The sequence below is a fragment of the Humulus lupulus genome, chromosome 6 (genome assembly GCF_963169125.1).
Source record: "Humulus lupulus chromosome 6, drHumLupu1.1, whole genome shotgun sequence".
In the NCBI taxonomy this organism is placed as follows: Eukaryota; Viridiplantae; Streptophyta; class Magnoliopsida; order Rosales; family Cannabaceae; genus Humulus; species Humulus lupulus.
In genome coordinates, this window is record NC_084798.1 from 209,318,845 (window position 1) to 209,339,394 (window position 20,550).

The 20,550-nt window shown below is 30.2% G+C and overlaps 2 protein-coding genes across 2 annotated transcripts; both read left to right on the forward strand.

The window, feature by feature from the left end:
• Positions 1 to 14,240: 14,240 nt before the first annotated feature.
• LOC133784442 (pathogenesis-related protein PR-1-like) lies at positions 14,241 to 15,239 on the forward strand. The gene has a single exon (XM_062223787.1). It carries the CDS (start codon positions 14,658 to 14,660, stop codon positions 15,237 to 15,239), a length of 582 nt encoding a protein of 193 aa, XP_062079771.1. The 5' UTR covers positions 14,241 to 14,657.
• Positions 15,240 to 18,370: 3,131 nt separating this feature from the next.
• On the forward strand, positions 18,371 to 18,973 carry LOC133784443 (pathogenesis-related protein PR-1-like). Its single transcript, XM_062223788.1, has 2 exons — positions 18,371 to 18,458; positions 18,543 to 18,973. The coding sequence occupies exons 1-2, from the start codon at positions 18,371 to 18,373 to the stop codon at positions 18,971 to 18,973; spliced, it is 519 nt and encodes a 172-aa protein (XP_062079772.1).
• Positions 18,974 to 20,550: the final 1,577 nt, after the last annotated feature.

The window sequence follows — 20,550 nt, forward strand, 5'->3', positions numbered from 1 at the left end:
GAAAAAGATCAGATTTTGAAAAATTGGGTTTATGTCAAAATATCAAGCCCTAAAATCAAATGAACCTAGCTCTTGATACCAATTGTTAGATTGTAAACATAATGTAAGCATCATTAATGCTCAAAACAGATTTCACAATCAATTAATGCTTACAATCAATCCAAGAACACATTTTATTTAGGGCATTGATTGGGAATCACTACAAGAAATTCCAGTATTAGCGGCGGGGGACTCTGCCGCTAATAATGTCGATATCCGCCGCTAATACGCCGCGCCTAAAAAGTTGTCGCTAATAATGATTATTAGCGGCGGAACCCGCTGCTAATACCTATGTCCGAGGCATTATTATTAGCCGCGGGGTTCGCCGCTAATATTGTTTTTATAATTCTTTTTAAATTAAATTTTAAATAAATTAATATTTATTAAATTTAATTATTTTTAAAAATAATTTATAATATAATTTAACAAAAATAAACATTTAATTAATTTAAACATAACTAACATTAAAATTAATATAAATAGTTTTAATATTTATCAACCTAGTAAATATCACTATAGTCATTAAAAATAAATAAAGTATTAATTCAGTCCAAATATATAAACTAGTAACTAAAGAAAGTCATTAAGATTAATATTAAAATTGTCCTCATCTTCAACATTTTGGTTTGGCTGTGAGGACGACGGCTGTGACAGTGGCGGTGGCGGTGGCTGTGGCGGTGAAGGAATATAAGGTGGTTGTGATGATCGTCCGAGCGTGAGGTCCCCAAACAGATCTCGAGGCTGTGGTTGTGGCTGCGACCCGCCTCTAACCTCCCAATATCTAACATTAGGTGGCAGAGGCTGCATCGATCCTCCTGGAAAAACGGTAAAACTAAAATATTGTGGAGGAGACTGGGAAGAGGGTCCAAAAGTGTATTGGTTTTGATACTGAGGAGGTTGTTGCAATGACACATGTGGCGGATACATTGGGTGAGGCTGGTACATCTGATATGGCGGATACTGTGAAGGAGGTTGGAACTGCTGCTGTGAAGGAGGTCGGTGCTGCTGTTGTGGCGGTGTATGAAGGTCAGGATTGGCAGTGTTACTCTGAGAAGACGAACCACCTTCGGATTGTGGTGGCAAATGCCTCTGCAGAAAACTGTCAAACATTGGGTCATACAGTTTACTGGGATGCACAGTTGTCGAAGTCTCAAACGTCTCACGAATTGCCTTCATCAGCAAAGCCATAACTCTCATATCTTCATTAGGCGAAGCAGCAGTATTTGCTTGGGACTGACTTCGATCTGCAGAGCTAGAGGATGTCTTTTTTGCCTTCCCTTTCGCCCTATAACCCACTCCTCTTTGGTAGTCAGATCTCTCCACGAGTACTTTACTTAGTATCTCGTATTGATCGACCGGGGACGAATCAACACCAGATACATTTAGAGATGCCTCACTTTGCTGTTGACTTTGCCTCTCATGCTGTGACCTCTCAACCTCAACCGCCATTTTTTCCTGTATAAAGATAACATTATAAACAAAAATTAGAAACATTAGAAACATTATAAACATTAGAAACAAGAAAACAATACTATTAACTTAAATAATCTTGTTGAGCTGCCTCATTGACAAAAGGTTTTGTCGATTTTCTCATATGAGCATCCCTCCAAGTATCAACAACATGCGCATACGGGTTCTCCTATACAAATGTAAACAAAATGTTTCAGAATGTGTTATTTTATAAAATTAAATTAACATCTTCACTTACATATTGGTGACGCTTAGCTGCCAACGACTTTGTGCCTTGTGTTGTTACATACTTCATTTGTCTTCTGTTTGCTTGATTTTTAGCGGAACGAGCCAAAAATCCTTCGCTCAAGAACATTTCACAAATAAGCTGCCAAGCCTCCTTAGTGCATTGGTCAGGTGGCTTAGAGAGGACATTCTCCAAATCTTCTGGTCCAGCATAATGATTTTTGAAGTGTCTATGTCTATAGTTCTTTTTCTCGCAATATCTTTCCCCTATCTCCTTGTCGAGAGTTGCCAGAACTGACTCACGTTGTGGATGACCGTCTATATTATAGTAATACTGCATTAAGAAAAAAATATATTAGATAACTTGTAAATAATGGAATTAAATAATGAAAAGTACAAGATTTGTAATTTTTTTACCTTCATACGATCAAGCACTTGATCCTTAAACTGTTGAGGTACATCAGCAAAATCCAAATACTGCCCCGGACACAAAATGGAAACTAGAGTGCCCAACATGCGAATAAAAGCTTGATCCTCCTACCCAACCACTTTGTTGGTCACAGGATCAAGCTCTAGATCCAATGGTTTCCCAGCTTTTTTCCTTCGTTCTTCAAGAACATTATTACTAGCAGGGCCACGACCTTTTCTTCTCGTCGGCGGGGCTTTAAAATTTATTAACAATAATCAGTATTAGTATTGATGTTATATTTATCTAACAATATAATTTCTAAAAATAATTTTGATATGCAATATTTAACCTGACTCGCAAGATGTTGGTACCCTAGAAGGATCAGGCGGGTCTTGACCCCCACCATCTCCGCCGTGATAAGTAGCTATATTAGCTGACATTATTCTTCAGTTTAAAATTTATTAGTTAGTAATTAGCATTAAAATAGAAGTATATTACATTGAATTCATAATAATAATAATTACAAAATAAAACTTTATTATATTTAAATATATAGTTCTGTTACACAAATAGAAAAAACTAAACAGAATAATCACTATCATTTCCATCAGTAATCGGAGATACATTTTCATCTTCACAAAACTCAAATATCTTATATTATAATTACAAAAAAAAAAAACTTCATTATATTTAAATACATAGTTCTGTCACACAAATAGAAAAAACTAAACAGAATAATCACTATCATTTCCATCAGTAATCGGAGATACATTTTCATCTTCACAAAGCTCAAATATCTTATATTATAATTACAAAAAAAAACTTCATTATATTTAAATACATAGTTCTTTCACACAAATAGAAAAAACTAAACAGAATAATCACTATCATTTCCATCAGTAATCGGAGATACATTTTCATCTTCACAAAGCTCAAATATCTTATATTATAATTACAAAAAAAAACTTCATTATATTTAAATACATAGTTCTGTCACACAAATAGAAAAAACTAAACAGAGTAATCACTATCATTTCCATCAGTAATTGGAGACACATTTTCATCTTCACAAAGCTCTACAACCAATTCATCTTCTGCATCTGCAACGTCCTCATGTTCTGACATATCAATTTCGTCGTCACCATCTTCATCAGCTCCAACATATGCAGCAAGTTGATCAGACTGCATAATCAACTCTCCGAGGTCCACAGTCAACACAAAATTTGATGAACTTGTTTCATGTACAACATCAATAACATCATTAACATCATCAGAATTGTCCTTAATGTCCTAAATCTGTCGATGATTCACATCTTCTACAACTTTCCAATCACGACCTCTAAGTAAATCATCGAGATAGAAAACTTGCTTAGCTTGAGTAGCAAGTATGTACGGCTCATCTTTGTACCATTCACCATTGACGTTTATACTGATGATATTATTTTCAATGACTGTTTTCTTCATTCTTGGATTTGTATTAAACCATTTGCACCGAAATAATGCCACTGAATATGCACCAGTGAAAGAAAGTATTACTACTTCTTCAAGCGTGTCGTAATAATTAAAATCTTCTGTTCCGGCAACAGACACTCCACTATTCTGTGTGGTGTGCTTTTTGTCTCGATCGTGTGCAATAAATCGAACACCATTGACTATACAACCTTGGTAAAAGGTTGACAAATGATCTGACCCAGATGCTAAAGCTAACAGTTCATCACCGTTTTCCAAAGACCCAAGCTTGTGCAAGTCATATATCTAAATACATAGAATGATATTAGATTCACAAAATATATCATTAATAAAATCACTGTTCAAAGTTCAAAGTTCAAAGCTACCTTTTTATGAAACCACGAACGAAAATTTTTCCTATGCAAACGAACGTGATCACCATCTGGGTATTTTTGTTTAATCTCTTGTAGGTGTTCACTGTTAATTAGAATAGTGTTACGATTCTTGATAACAAAAAACTGATAATAACCACACATGTTCTAATTTATAAGAGAATAAACTTACTCTAAATAAGGCTCAATTTCAGAAGAATTCTCAAGTATGAACCACTCAGCTATTTCACGAGTATTATGATCGAGAGTCTTCAAAGTTCCCTTTGTGAGTGGACGACATTGAGATTGGAAAACTGCAAGATTTCGTGGGATATAAGTTGCATCTTCATTTCGATCAAGACGGTTAAATCTTGTTTCAATGCCTTTGAAATACATTGAACAAAAGGTCAAAGCCTCCTCTGCAACATAGCCTTCGACGATCGACCCTTCAGGGTGAGCTTTATTTCCCACATAATTCTTTAATTTTTTCATGTATCTTTCAAAAGGATACATCCACCTCATAAATACCGGGCCACCCAATATTGCTTCTTCTGGCAAATGTAATACCAAATGAATCATTATGTCAAAAAAAGCTGGAGGAAAAATCAACTCCATCTTGCACAATATCTGAATAAGATCATTTTGTACTTCCTCCATATCTTTAACATTTAAAGTCCTCGAACATATTTTCCTGAAGAAATAGCACAATTCTGCAATAGTGGTCGATATAGATTTTGGAAGAAACTTGCGAACACCGAGAGAAAGTAATCGTTGCATTATCACATGACAATCGTGTGACTTCAACCCAAGAATATTTGTATCATTCTCGGAGACTTTCTTCTTCAAATTTGAACAAAATCCATATGGAAATCTAACTCCTTTTATAAACTGACAAAACTGTTGCCTTTGCGCCGGAGTTAACACATAAGGAGCGTGCGGCTTCATCAGCTTCCCATTCTCATCTTCATAAATCCACAATGATTCTCTCACACCCATCTTTTTCAAATCATGTCTGGCATTAGTGGTGTCCTTAGATTTATCACTGTCTAAGATGGTGCCAAGGAGACTATCACACACATTCTTCTCAACATGCATGACATCTATATTGTGTTTTAATTTGTTTGTACACCAATACTCAAGCTCATAAAAAATACTTTTTTTCCTCCAATTACCTTCATCTAATCCTCTTTTACGTTTCACACCCCCAAACTGGACATGTTTTCCTGGAACTTGCGCTGCAAGAGCATTAACTTGTTCTAGTATATCCTCACAAGTAAACCGTCTTGGAGGACGTCTTCTCTCAACTTCTCCATCGAACTCTTTGTCTCTTCTCATTCGACGAGTACTTGGCAAGAATCTTCTGTGACCAACGTAAGATGTCTTACCGATCATTCAGATGGAAGTTGTGTCCTCATTACACGTAGGACAAGCTTTGTATCCCTGACCACTCCATCCAGACAAACTACTGCGAGCTGGAAAATTGTTCACTGTCCACAAAAGGGCTGCTCGCATCTTGAACATCCTGTTGGCCGTACTATCTTTTGTATCAACTCCGTTAACCCACAGATCCTTCAACTCATCCACCAATGGTCTTAGAAATACATCCATGTCCTTACCGGGTGATTTTGGCCCAGGAATAAGGAGGGTCAACATGAAATAATTGTCTTTCATGCACAACCAAGGTGGCAGATTATAGTTTTCCAATACCACAGGCCACATGCTGTATGCAAGGTTCATGTTGCCAAATGGATTAAATCCATCAACAGCTAAGCCCAGACGAACATTTCTGGGATCCCTTGAAAAATCAGGATGCTTAGCATCAAAGTCCTTCCACGCAGAGCCGTCCACCGGGTATCGCATCTATTATAATTTAATATAATGTTTGATTGATTAAATAAGTGTTACAAAAAGTGATTATTTAATCTAGTGGGGGAATGTTATATTATTTCATATAATATAATATTAGATTAAATAATGTGACAAAATGTGATTTGTCACACCTTGTAACATATTATTGAGAGTCACAAAATTGGACTAATGTGTGTGCCCAAATGTGACATATTTTAGAGTTACAAAATCAGTTACAAATTTGTAACTCCCAAATATTACCCAATAATGTGTATATTATATGTTACACATTTGAGATTGGATTTCATAAAGTCATGATGATATATGACTGTTGGAGTCATGTTTTTAACTCCCAATAGGTGTTTGGAGGTTACAAAATCATGTGGGAAAGGATTTGGGACGTTTGGAAAAATGAATTTTTTGTGTTGAAAATGGCTTGTGGCCGCGGCCTAGGGGAGAGAAGCCAGTGGCCGTGGCCACTGAAAAGTCTTGGCCGCAGCCAGTGAGGCTGACAGCCCATGTGAATTTTCAGTTTTTTCCAAATTGAACGGTTCTAACATCCCAAATAACTCCTAAATCTCCATTTTAATTCCATAAACATCTAATTAAACATTGGTAACAACCATGAGGGTTGGTGGAATTTGAAATTCAAAGGGGTATCTCAAACTCTATAAATAGGAGCCTAATGCTCACTTGTAAGACACCATTTTTTCATCCACAAAGCACTTGGCTGAAAAATACACCATAGAGGCTTGATAATTCCAGAGAGCTATTTCCTTGAGAGATCCCTTAGTGCTTAGAGAATAGGGGGAAATAAGCTTTTGGACAAAGGTCTTGAACCTTGTTCAAGTTGGTGATCCCCACTACTCTACACTTTGGTTGTGTGAGAGTTTGTGTTTTCATTCTTTTGTTCTTCTTATTTACTTGTATTATTATAGTATTGAGTTTGTAATCTTCTTCTTCTACATCTTTTTATTTACTTGTATTATTATAGTATTGAGTTTGTAATCTTCTTCTTCTACATCTTTCTATTTACTTGTATTTTGAGCAATTGAGTTGTAATATTTATTTAATCAATTATCTTGTCCATTGTATCTTTGCATAGAGTTGTATTTTTTATTTTTCCATATTTCCATTGAGCAATTATAATATATATTCTCTAACAGCATCACCCCTTCATCTTTTGATTTCCCGGAGTGATGCCATATCATGTGTTTTGCTGTAATCCTTGAACTGTATAATCTTTTCAACCGAGGGGTCAACGGAAAGTAACGCATCACCTTGTGTGGCACTTTTTTTCCTTTCGTCATTTCGGAAGTAATCCATCTACTACTTCCGCATACTGGACATGTCTCTTTAGATGCATGCTCATTGTAAAATAAGCAGCAATCATACTGACACACATGAACGGACTCGTATCCCAACCCTAATTTTTTCAATCTCTTTTTAGCCTCGTAGTACGATCCGGGGATTTTGTTTTCCTTAGGAAATGCAAGCTTCAACAACTTTAGCAATTCATCAAATATGTTGTTAGGCATCTTCCCTCTAACTTTTAGATGCAATAACTTTGCTAAAAAGTTCAGGGATGAAATCCAATCACATCCAGGATACAACTCCGCTTCAATCTCCTCAAATAACTCGTCATAATACTGACTCCCACCGGGATCCCTTTCTACTTCCTCAATTGTCGGTAAAAGGAAGTCTTCCACAACGTGAATCATCTCATCGTCTTCATTCTCATCAACCACCTCATTAGCAACAATTTCTTCCACCTCACCATGAAAAATCCACTTATCATAAGCTTGATGAAAACCCCTATCGAATACGTGTGCCCGAACTACATCCAAAGATTCAAATCTATTATTATTGGATCTCACACACGGGCACCTAATTCTTTCATCAGAATCTTTATGTTCCGACGCCATCCTCAAAAAAGCTTGCAAACCATTCCAATATTCTTGACAACCACGATTTTTCAATGTTGTCCAAGTCTTGTCAATCGCCATCTAAAGTGTTATAAGAGTGTGAGTTTTAGTAATGTGAATAGAAATGGATAACAAAGGAGATTTGTTATCATTTTTGAAATCTTATGCAATATTATAATATCTTATGCTATTTTATGATGTTTTATTAGATAATGTTATTTAATTAATTAAATTATTAAAAATTAATAAAAAATAAATTATTATTTTTATAATTATTTATTCTTAATTTTTTAAACTTTTATGAAATATAATTATCAATTTCTATATTCATGTAATTTATAACTATTTAATATTAGATAATGTTATTCAATAAACAAATTAAATTAAATTATTTAGTTAGATAATATTATATCAAACTTTTATTATTTAATTAATTAAATTAATAAAAAATAATTAAAAAGAAATTATTATTTATTCATAATTTTTTAAAATTTTATTAAATATAATTATCAATTTCTATATTCATGTAATTAATATTAGATAATGTTATTCAATAAACAAATTAAATTAATTCATTTAATTAGATAATATTATATCAAACTTTTATTATTTAATTAATTAAATTAATAAAAAATAATCAAAAATAAATTATTATGTATTCATAATTTTTTAAAATTTTATTAAATATAATTATCAATTTCTATATTCATGTAATTAATATTAGATAATGTTATTCAATAAACAAATTAAATTAAATTATTTAATTAGATAATATTATATCAAACTTTTATTTTTTAATTAATCAAATTAATAAAAAACAATTAAAAATAAATTATTATTTATTCATAATTTTTTAAAATTTTATTAAATATAATTATCAATTTCTATATTCATGTAATTTATATTAAACAATGTTATTCAATAAAAAAATTAAATTAAATTATTTAATTAAATAATATTATATCAAACTTTTATTATTTAATTAATTAAACTATTAAAAATTAATAAAAAAATAAATTATTATTTATATAATGATTTATTCTTAATTTTTAAAATTTTTATTAAATATAATTATCAATTTCTATATTCATGTAATTTATATTAAATAATGTTATTCAATAAAAAAATTAAATTAAATTATTTAATTAGACAATATTATATCAAACTTTTATTATTTATTTAACTAAATTAATAAAAAATAATTAAAAATAAATTATTATTTATTCATAATTTTTTAAAATTTTATTAAATATAATTATCAATTTCTATATTCATGTAATTAATATTAGATAATGTTATTCAATAAACAAATTAAATTAAATTATTTAATTAGATAATATTATATCAAACTTTTATTATTTAATTAATTAAATTAATAAAAAATAATAAAAAATAAATTATTATGTATTCATAATTTTTTTAAAATTTTATTAAATATAATTATCAATTTCTATATTCATGTAATTAATATTAGATAATGTTATTCAATAAACAAATTAAATTAATTTATTTAATTAGATAATATTATATCAAACTTTTATTATTTAATTAATTAAATTAATAAAAAATAATAAAAAATAAATTATTATGTATTCATAATTTTTTTAAAATTTTATTAAATATAATTATCAATTTCTATATTCATGTAATTAATATTAGATAATGTTATTCAATAAACAAATTAAATTAATTTATTTAGTTAGATAATATTATATCAAACTTTTATTTTTTAATTAATCAAATTAATAAAAAACAATTAAAAATAAATTATTATTTATTCATAATTTTTTAAAATTTTATTAAATATAATTATCAATTTCTATATTCATGTAATTTATATTAAACAATGTTATTCAATAAAAAAATTAAATTAAATTATTTAATTAAATAATATTATATCAAACTTTTATTATTTAATTAATTAAACTATTAAAAATTAATAAAAAAATAAATTATTATTTATATAATGATTTATTCTTAATTTTTAAAATTTTTATTAAATATAATTATCAATTTCTATATTCATGTAATTTATATTAAATAATGTTATTCAATAAAAAAATTAAATTAAATTATTTAATTAGACAATATTATATCAAACTTTTATTATTTATTTAATTAAATTAATAAAAAATAATTAAAAATAAATTATTATTTATTCATAATTTTTTAAAATTTTATTAAATATAATTATCAATTTCTATATTCATGTAATTTATATTAAACAATGTTATTCCATAAACAAATTAAATTAAATTATTTAATTAAATAATATTATATCAAACTTTTATTATTTAATTAATTAAATTAATAAAAAATAATTAAAAATAAATTATTATTTATTCATAATTTTTTAATTTGTAATAATAATAATAATTTTACAAATTAATTATTATTTGACTTAAAAACTAATTTATTTTTTTAAATAATTAGATAAATTTTATTAATCTTTATCATTCATTATTTTATTAATAATATTTTAAACTTATCATTTCTGTGCCGATATCCCTGTAATTGATGGTTGTAGTCAACAACCATTAATCACAAGTATACCGGGACATAGAAAATAAATTAACCAAAATAATCCTATAGTTATTTATATATTCCTATATATTTTAATTTTCATCTCTCTTACTAATTTTCACTCCATGGACAAGAAAAATAGCAGGAAAGAAAGCAATTAAAAAATAAAGTAAGAACAAATATATATCTTAATGATAAATGTCAAGATTTACATACCAATGATACTAATTAAAGGACTTAAAACTCAAATATTGTGCACTATACAAATACAAAATAAATTATTCAGAAAAACATGTCCAGATAAAGGAAATATTAAATACAAAAAATATGTCCAAACCTGTCGAGGGTGTGCCAAGGTCGTGTGTGTGTCGGGATCGTGGGTGTGTCGCTGTCCTGATAAAGAAAAAAATTAAGACCAAAAGATACACGAAAAAAAATTCAAACCAAAATAATATAAAACTAAGTATAAAAAAAATGCAATGTATTGGTTAGGCATTACATTGCAAATAAGTATAAAATACACCATTATTCACCATTGAAGATGATTAAAGCAGAGAGCATAATTAGAAAATTTTAGCCAATTGTTATATCAGTAAATCTTAACAATATTAACTCAATGCTCGATTCTCTAAAGGAACGAACCAACACATTTGTGTGTATAAAACTGGAAAATTTTGCTCCACAAAGCAAATCATATCATTCTTGAAGCATAAACATAAACAGTAGAAAAAAATGGAACAATGGATAATTCAAAGATTAAAACTTACGCCTGAGAGGTGTGGGTCAGTGGTAGAGGTGGCCAATCAGCGTGGGTCACTAGTTTTCGTTGCCTGAAAGAAGTATAAAAACATTATAAGAATGACAACTATTACTCTAAATTGTAAAGAAAGGAGCATATATCTCTGTTACAAAAGAACTCATCAAATAAGCTTAGGCTGTTACAAAAGGGTTCAAAATGCACTAATAAAAATCACATATCTCTAAATTTGGTATCTCTGCCTATCCCATCTTCCCATATGACAAATTATTTTATTTCTGACTATTAATATTTTTATTTATTTAAAAATAAAAATTTAAGATGTCATTCAAAAAAAAAAAAATAGAACAATCCAACCGAGTACAAACAAAACAGAGTTCTCTGATTAAAACACAAACAAATGACAACAACATTCAATAAAATTGGTGGCTAAACATATGATAATTAAAGATTCTCGCATTAGCAAAATCCAAAACATTAACCAAAAATCCAAACAAACAATATAATATCTTTTATTTTTATCACTCTAGTTTCGATTTGATAATTTAACTGAAAATTGGTTTTTTGTTTTTGTTTGAAGCAACTGAAAGTCGGTTATTATTTTTAGTAAATATAACAAAAAATAGTACATTTAAAAAAAGAAGTACTTTTAAGAATTGAAAATATAAAAAGAAAAAGAAAAAAATTCTCAATAAACACATCCTGAATCATCGAAACAACCAATTAACTGAGCCTCACAATTTCCAAAATACTTAAAAAGATCCATAAATGACGATCAATATGTATAACAGTATAAGAATATCAATATGTATAAGAATATGGATCATCCTTCTGGAGAGAACACATTCTGCTTATTATAAATATCATAAGGCCAATAGAGAGAAAACGAATTATCAAACGATTTTGGCACAAGAAAAAGACTCAGAACAAAAAATAGAAATAAAAAAGATTCAGAAAAATACAGCAATTTGGAGTCAGCCGCGGGTGGGTTGTGCAGGTGACTGGCTGGGTGGCTCAAGTGGAGTTGGTGTGGCTGGGGTAGGGAACCGATCGACGAACTTGGTCGGTGTCACTGAGAAAGAAGAGACCTTGAACTTGGCAGAGTGGTGTATGGTGATATGTTATGCGAGAGAGTGGTTTGTTATGAGAGAATAGAAGAGAAGAACAAAATTTAGTTGTGAAAATTATAAACGCTAAATGTATTAGCGACGGGCCCCCCTGCTATTTAATATGGTCTGCGGCTAATAATTTTATTAGCGGCGGGTAGTCTGCGGCTAATAAAAGAGATTACCCGCCGCTACTAGTATTACCGGTGGGTTGTCCACTGCTAATACAGGTAATTGCCCGCCGCTAATAAAAGTTAAAAACTTTTCCCGGGCTTTTAATTTATTATATTAGCGGCGGAAGCTCCACGGCTAATAGTGGTAAGGTCTGCTGCTAGTATATATTTTTTAAAAACTCACTTATTATTAGTGGTGGACCCCCAAGTCCACCGCTAATATACTGAACAATACAGGCGGACTTAGTCCGCCGCTAATAGCCTTTATTCTTGTAGTGAATGTAGAGAACATATCTCCCATATTGCTCATCATATCTTGAGCCGTTTGCACACTCCAAAATCTGCCAAAATCACATAATAAACAAGATCAAGTGCAATGGTTATAGAAGAACAATGGAGAGCAACCCTTACCAAGATACCACCACATTCACATACTTACAACTGTATATGCCATCTTCCCTTAAGGGGTATTAGTGGGTTAATTGGGTTTATAATGATAGTGGTGTTTGGGCTATAGTTTAATGGGCCAACATATAATCATTAGGGTGCCACCATGTACCTCTAATGCAATTAATATATGTGAACCATCCCATTATGATTTATGGTAATTAATAAGTACTTTAATTAATGATTGTGATTATGAAATAATATTTATGATATTAGTCCATAATAATAATTCCAACATCTATATCATATCAAAATACATTTGACTTTTATCTTAAATTCCTATTCTAATCCATTGACAGCTCCGTGATATTGGGAATTTTATTAAAAACATTACTTCTTTTGTTAGAATTTTGGTTATGTGCTTAGGGTTATCCTAAAATTATTTAAAATAATTAGAATTAATCTTATATCCAAATTCGATATAGAATTACAAAGTAAATTAACATTTTTTTTTGGATTAATAATAATTTTTTGGTCTCTTGAATTATTTATTCTCCCGACTTTTTACAAATTAGTGTCTCCCTTAATAATTGTTAACTTATGAAAAGTACACATTTTAAAATAAGAACAAAAGTTATGACAAAACGATTTGAGTATCTTTATACTAAACTTATTTAATAAAAAGTAAATAAAAAAATCCATCCTATAGTAAACATATGTTTCATTTAGATAAATAACTAGTTTATTAGTCTCTCAAATTATTGAATGATCCGACTTTTGCTCTCTATTGTTTTTATTTTATTTTATTTTATTTTTGTGTTGCTAATATCTCTCTCAAGAAATTTCAATTGTTGAAAATACTTTCATCCAAAATAAAAAACATAACTATCACGTGTTACAAAACATAAATGCAAATGATAAAAGTTGAATCAATAATTGGAAGAAAAGAAACAATTAACCATCAAGTCACAATTTTGTTTATATATCTTTATTTTTTTGGAAAGAAAACTCATAGTTATAAGGGTGATGATACTTTTCTTTAATATATATACATATTAGAAAGATATGTTTAGCGTGAAAATAAAATAGTAAAACGTAGCGTAATAATCTAAAAATTTGCAAATCTTCATAATAATATATAAAAATAACTTAAAGTTTGCCTATTGGACTTGGCCACATGCAGAAGCTATAGAAAATAAATAATCAATTTTTAACATATATGTCAGGGTGTGTTTGTTATTGCAAAACAAGAGAAAAAAAATAGCATGCTATATAGTTTAATATAAATATTAAGAAAAAGTTAATCAACGGTAATTAATTTTGGACAAACCCAACAAACTCAACTTGTATTTGATTTTGAGAAAGACATGTGACACGTTAATTGCCACCTCAAATTTAGTATAATTACTATTTCTTTATTATATAAATAAGATTCCTATCTTTTTTAAATTGAATGAAACACAGTTATTAAATTAGGGTTACTCAATTTAATCAAATTCTACATATTCAATTTGATTTGGAGTGTCAGCAAAATTATGACCTATTTAACAATATTTGAAGGAAATAATTATCAACTTAAATTAGCCTTACTAATTCTTTCGAAGGTTTTTGAATGAAGTGTCGTTAAGTTAGGGGTGAGGCATTTATTTAATAAGTCAAAGTATTTTGTTGAGGATTGATTAATTAGCAATAACTTAATATTGTATATACTATATATATATATATCACAACAATTCACAACCAAGCAATATTATATTATGCCATCTAAATAATAATTGGCATACCATGCAAATTATTCTCCTATTTTTACCAAATAAAATCAGTCAACACGCATCTCACCACACAATCAAATCAAGTACCATGCATACAAAAATCATCCCAAACACACCTATATATATCATTAGGACACTAATATTTCAATATTGTCTCTCGATCACAATCCCACAATCCCCAAAAAAAAAAAAAAAAAAAAATAATGGCGAAACCCCATTTCGTATCAATGTTGTTGCTCTTCATTCTGTGCACAATAAAATACTCCAATTCTCTTGACCTGCCCAAACCAGGTAAAATATTGGATAGTCTTAAAAATACGACAAATGGGGTTTCGAACAAAACATGCTTGCATTGCATTGGTGAATCGTCAAAGTTTTTTGCTGCGCATAATTTGGCTCGAGCCAAGAAAGGGTTGCTACCTCTCTTGTGGGACTCTAAGCTCGCCAAGTACGCGCGAGGTTGGGCCTTGCAAAGGAAAGCTGACTGTGCACCAAAGCATTCTTTCTCGGATGGTCAGTTCACGCTCGGTGAGAACATATTTTGGGGCAATGGCTCTGATTGGACGCCAACCGACATTGTTAACATATGGATGGAAGAGGAAAAGAACTACTCGTACGAGAGTAATAGTTGTGTCGAGGGAAAAATGTGCGGCCACTACACACAAATTGTGTGGCGGAGTACCAAGAAAGTGGGTTGTGCTAGGGTTGTTTGTGACAATAAAGACACATTTATGATTTGTAACTATGATCCACCGGGTAATGCTTTCGGTGAGAAACCGTACTGATCTTCTTGAATTAACTAAGTGTGTCATGGTACATGTATTAATTACATGTAACGATTAGTAAGGCAAATGTTGGAGTAGTTTCCAAGTCATGCTACCGAGTTGATCAAGTAGTAATTTTTTTTATTGAATATTTTATTTATTTTTCCTATACAAATTTGATAATCTATTATCGATATTTTGTTAAATATTTTATTTATTTCCCTATACAAATTTGATAATCTATTATCAATTTTTTGTTGTAAATGGGAATAACTGTGGCCAGAAGAAACGTTGCTAAGAAATATTATATATTAACTCGAGAATATATATTTCTTCCCATTCCTTTGGAGGAGTAGGCAGTTTATTTGAAATGAGAAATTTGAGGAACTACCATTAAAAATGATATCTTTCACTTAAACACATTTATAAAGTATATTTTTTAACAGTTTAAAAATCTCATTAAGCTTAATACAAGCATAACTGGCTTTCTCAATATTATAGGGCAACTTAAGTTTTCGGGAACTTAGGGAAAATCTAAGGCATTTTTTTAACAAAGAAAACTCAAAATTTGTAACATTAATATATCATCCAAAATTAAGCTAAAACTTTACATCCATTTGATTAACTTGAGAAATCTCAGAGAGAGAAAACAAGAGAAAAGAGAGAAAATAGACTATGAACTGTTTGAGAAAAGTATGAACTAATGCTATGTATTGATGATGAGCATTAGGCAATGTATTGAGTATTTATAGAGTGTTACAGACCTAGAATAGTTGTTACAAATGGTTGTTACAAGAATTCAACTATCTAACTAGAATCTGTTACAACTGAAATAACTAACACTTAATCACAACTGTCATAACAAACAATTGTTTTATTATTCTCAATATCTCCCCTCAAGCTGAGTGGGATCTCATCCAAAGTCAGCTTGTTGCACAAAAAATTGAACTTTGGTAGTGTCAGTGGTTTGGTGAGAATATCAGCTGGTTGCAGCTCCGTGGGAATGTAGTTGACTTGAAGTCGATTGTTGGGGACAAGTTCACGGATGTAGTGAACATCAACCTCAATATGTTTGGTCCTCGAGTGAAAAACTGGGTTGGAGGCTAACATTTGAGCACTTTGGTTGTCACACCATATAACAGGGATGAGAGGAAGCTTAATGCCCAGCTCAGTAAGCAAAGAGTGAACCCAAACAACCTCTGTAGCAGTGGTAGATAAGGATCTATACTCAGATTCTGTACTAGACCGTGCCACTGCCTTCTACTTCCTAGATGCCCAAGAAATTAAATTGCCACCAAGTTTTACATAGAAGCCAGTAGTAGACTTCATATCATCAAGACTGCAGGCCCAATCTGCATATGAAAACCCCTCCAAAGGATAGGAGGCTGGTGTAAATACTAGGCCACGGTTGAGAGTATCCGAACATATCTTAGAACCCTTTTGCAAGCACACCAATGTGCAATTGTTGGTGCTTGCATAAACTGACTAAGTTTATTGACAACATAGGAGAGGTCAGGCCTAGTAAGGGTCAAGTACTGTAATGCTCCAATGGTACTTCTGTAGAGGGTAGGATCAGTCATTAGCTCACTATCTTGATTGAATAGCTCGTAGCCAGGTCACATGGGAGTGGCACAAGGCTTAGAGTCTGTCATCTTTGTACGAGCTAGGATGTCCTAAGAATATTTTGTTTGTGTTAGAAACAACTTGTTAGTAGTTCGTAGTGCCTCAAATCCAAGAAAGTAGCTGACAGTACCTAGAGTTTTCAATGCGAACTGCTGATGTAGAGCATCAATAACCATCTTGATATCTGAGGAGTAAGTCCCTGTTAATAGAATATCATCTACATAAACTAAAACCAACATGAAATGACCATTGTGATTTCTAAAAAATAGAGAGGTATCCGAGATTGAGTTCTGAAATCCCCATGACAAGAGAGCTTGTTTGAGCTTATCAAACCAAGCTCGAGGAGCTTGCTTCAATCCATATAGGGCCTTGTGTAACTTACACACATGTGTAGGAAACTGAGCACTTTCAAACTAAGCTCAAGGCTTGTGTTAGAGACATGTCTGATTATGGGAGTTATTGGTTATTCATTGATTTTCATTGGGGTTTTGATTGTAGTTTCTGAGATTTTGATTTTGAGATCATATAGTTAATTAATCTAATTTGTTGTTTGGTTTGGAATCATTAAATCTGGGTGGAATTGGATGTGAACTTGAACTTGATAAACACATTTGAAAATTCCGGGGTTGAAAAACTCAAAAACAGAATTACATCTTAATTGACTTGGTTAAATCATTAGATAGTTAATCTTAATTAATACAAATATATGAATACGATTATTGGGGCATATATGAAGAGTGGTGATTATTTTTTATTTAGGGGTTTTGATTTGTTTTTATCTTTACTAATATTTTTTTTGTTTTAATTCTAATAAGATTAAGGTTTAACATTTATTTTTTTAAAATAGATTTCTAAATGATTTATTATAATATTAATGTTTAAATTAATATTAATTTTTTTTGATATTTTAATGAATTTTTTAAAGTAATTAAATGTGGATCAATTGCAATGTAGGTGCTTATTTGACACTTACTTAATGTCAGGTACCTAGGTTGTCAAGAAATGTTGATGGAAGATATTTATACCGTAAACAAAAGACTAAGATATTTAAGTGCTATTTTTGAAAAAAACTTAAATATTTTCAACGTGAATTATTCTATTATTTAATATATTTTACAACTGTTTTTATATGAATATACATGAGTACTAAATTTATAAACAATACTTACGTTGTGTTTACCCAATATAATTATGACATATTTTATCTAAAAATAATTAACAATATATTAAGGAAATAAATAACTTAAATTAGCCTAACTAATTCTTTTGGCTTAATTAGTCATTACCTTATTCCATATATATCAATACAACCAAGCAATGTGCCATCTAAGTTATAACCGACAACATACCAACCAAATTCTCCTATTTTCACCAATAAAAAATCAGTCAACACATTACAACAACCAATTTAGTCACTCGATTACCTAAAATAGAACTTATATATAATTAGGGCACTAATTAAACTATTTCAATATTGTCTCACGATCACAATCTCACAAACCCTCAAAAAAAGAAAATTATAATTAATAATGACAAAACCCCATTTTGTATCACTGTTGTTATTCGTCATTCTCTGCCCAATCAAATACTCCCAACAAACTTTTGATTATAATTCCCTTAACTTGCCCAAACCTAGTCAACTATTAGATTACCTTAATGATACGACATATGGAGTTTCGCACAAAAAACTATGCTGGCGTTGCATTGGTGATTCGTCGCGGTTTTTGACTGCGCATAACTTGGCTCGGGCCAAGAAAGGGGAGCTACCGCTCTTGTGGGACTCTAAGCTTGCTAGACACGCGCGGCGTTGGGCCTCACAAAGGAGAGCCGACTGTGCCCTAGAGCATTCCTTTCAGGATGGCCAGTTTACGCTTGGAGAGAACATATTTTGGGGTGGTGGCTCTGATTGGACTCCAACCGATGCTGTTAAAATATGGATGGAAGAGGAAAAGAATTACTCATACAAGAGTAATAGTTGTGCCAATGGCAAAATGTGTGGCCACTATACGCAGATTGTGTGGCAAAGTACCAAGAAAGTAGGTTGTGCTAGAGTTATTTGTGACAATAAAGATACCTTTATGATTTGTAACTATGATCCACCAGGTAATTTTGTAGGTGAGAAACCATATTGATCTTAATCTTTTTAATTAATTAATTAATTTACATATGTATTAATTATATTTAAGTAGTTTCTTATGCTACCGAATTAAGGCAGTAATTGCATATTGAATATTTTATTTATTTTCTTAAACAAATAAATGTGATTGTCTATTATCTATATATATTGTTGTAAAGAGGAACTACAAATTGTGGCATACTTTTATTTTTTATTATTTTTATTATTATTAAAAAAACAACAACAAAGAACAAACAAAACAAAAATTAGGGAAAGAAGAAAGTTATTGTGAAATATTAAAAGTTATCTTGATTTCTTCCCATTCTTTTTGAAGAATAGGCAGTTTATTGAGAAATTTGAGGAACTACTTTATAATGATATAAATATTAATATTTATATATTTATCACATTTAAAATATATACATCCATTTTTAAACATTTAGAAAGTATACTTTTGAGATTTAAAATAACATAAGTATCATTCAACTTAAGAACGCACAAATGGCTTTCTCTCCATTTCATTGTCATTTGTTTACTGCAAGAAAAAAATAAAATGATTCTATCATGTTGCATTCTTTGGACTAATAATATAGTTGTTTTATAATACAAGAGTTTAATGTAAATATGCTAATTTGTGTTTTCTTTCTAGGCATAAGAACTTTTTTGTTATATTTTTAGAATTTTTATATAATTGTTTTTTCTTATATGAACGACCGATTTGATGTTGTTTGACGCTTATAGATAGGAATTTTAAATATATTTATCTTATTTATAAATACAAGAGTATTGTTAATTATAGGCCACCTGTGGTGTCCAATATACCTTATGTTGATTGGTGCAATTTCATATCAAGTCTTACATATTCTATTGTAAATTAATATATATATATATGAGACTCGGTAATAAATTATACCAACAATAGTATATTATATAATATGGTATTGGACACCATTAATACTCATAGAAATAATTATAATACAATGATGATAGTTCTAGGAAAATCATTTAGCATATGCATGATCTTGCATTAACGTTATCAAATGAGTTTGTGATCTTATATATTGTGAGATTACTTATGCCAAATCCTAAAAAAGTGGTTCAACTTTTGTCTAATTGAACCCAGATATGCTTAGACAAACTTAATTAGGGATGGCAATATAACTCTTGGTTACTAGTATCTATAATTAAAATTGAAATATGTAGGACTCAATACTAAATCACACCAATGACGATATGTCATGTTCTAAGGTGTTGGGCACCCTAGGGTGCTGCTGGGATATATGCCCTTAAAGCATATTTTAGTATGAATGTTTAGTGTTATTTAAATAAAGTTAATATTTTACACTTGTATTTATTTTTAATTATGCATGCCATTTATTATGAAGATTAAATATAATTAATGTGGTATTGAATTAAGTATATGTATATTGGTATATATATATATATAAAAGATGATTTGATTCAAGATAATAATATAAAATTATCTATTTTCTCTTTAAGACAGAGGAGTTTATAAAAAATGTTGAGTGCAGTGACACAAAAATATAGAGGTGTCGTATAAAATACAAATTTTATAAGACTGGGACATGATAA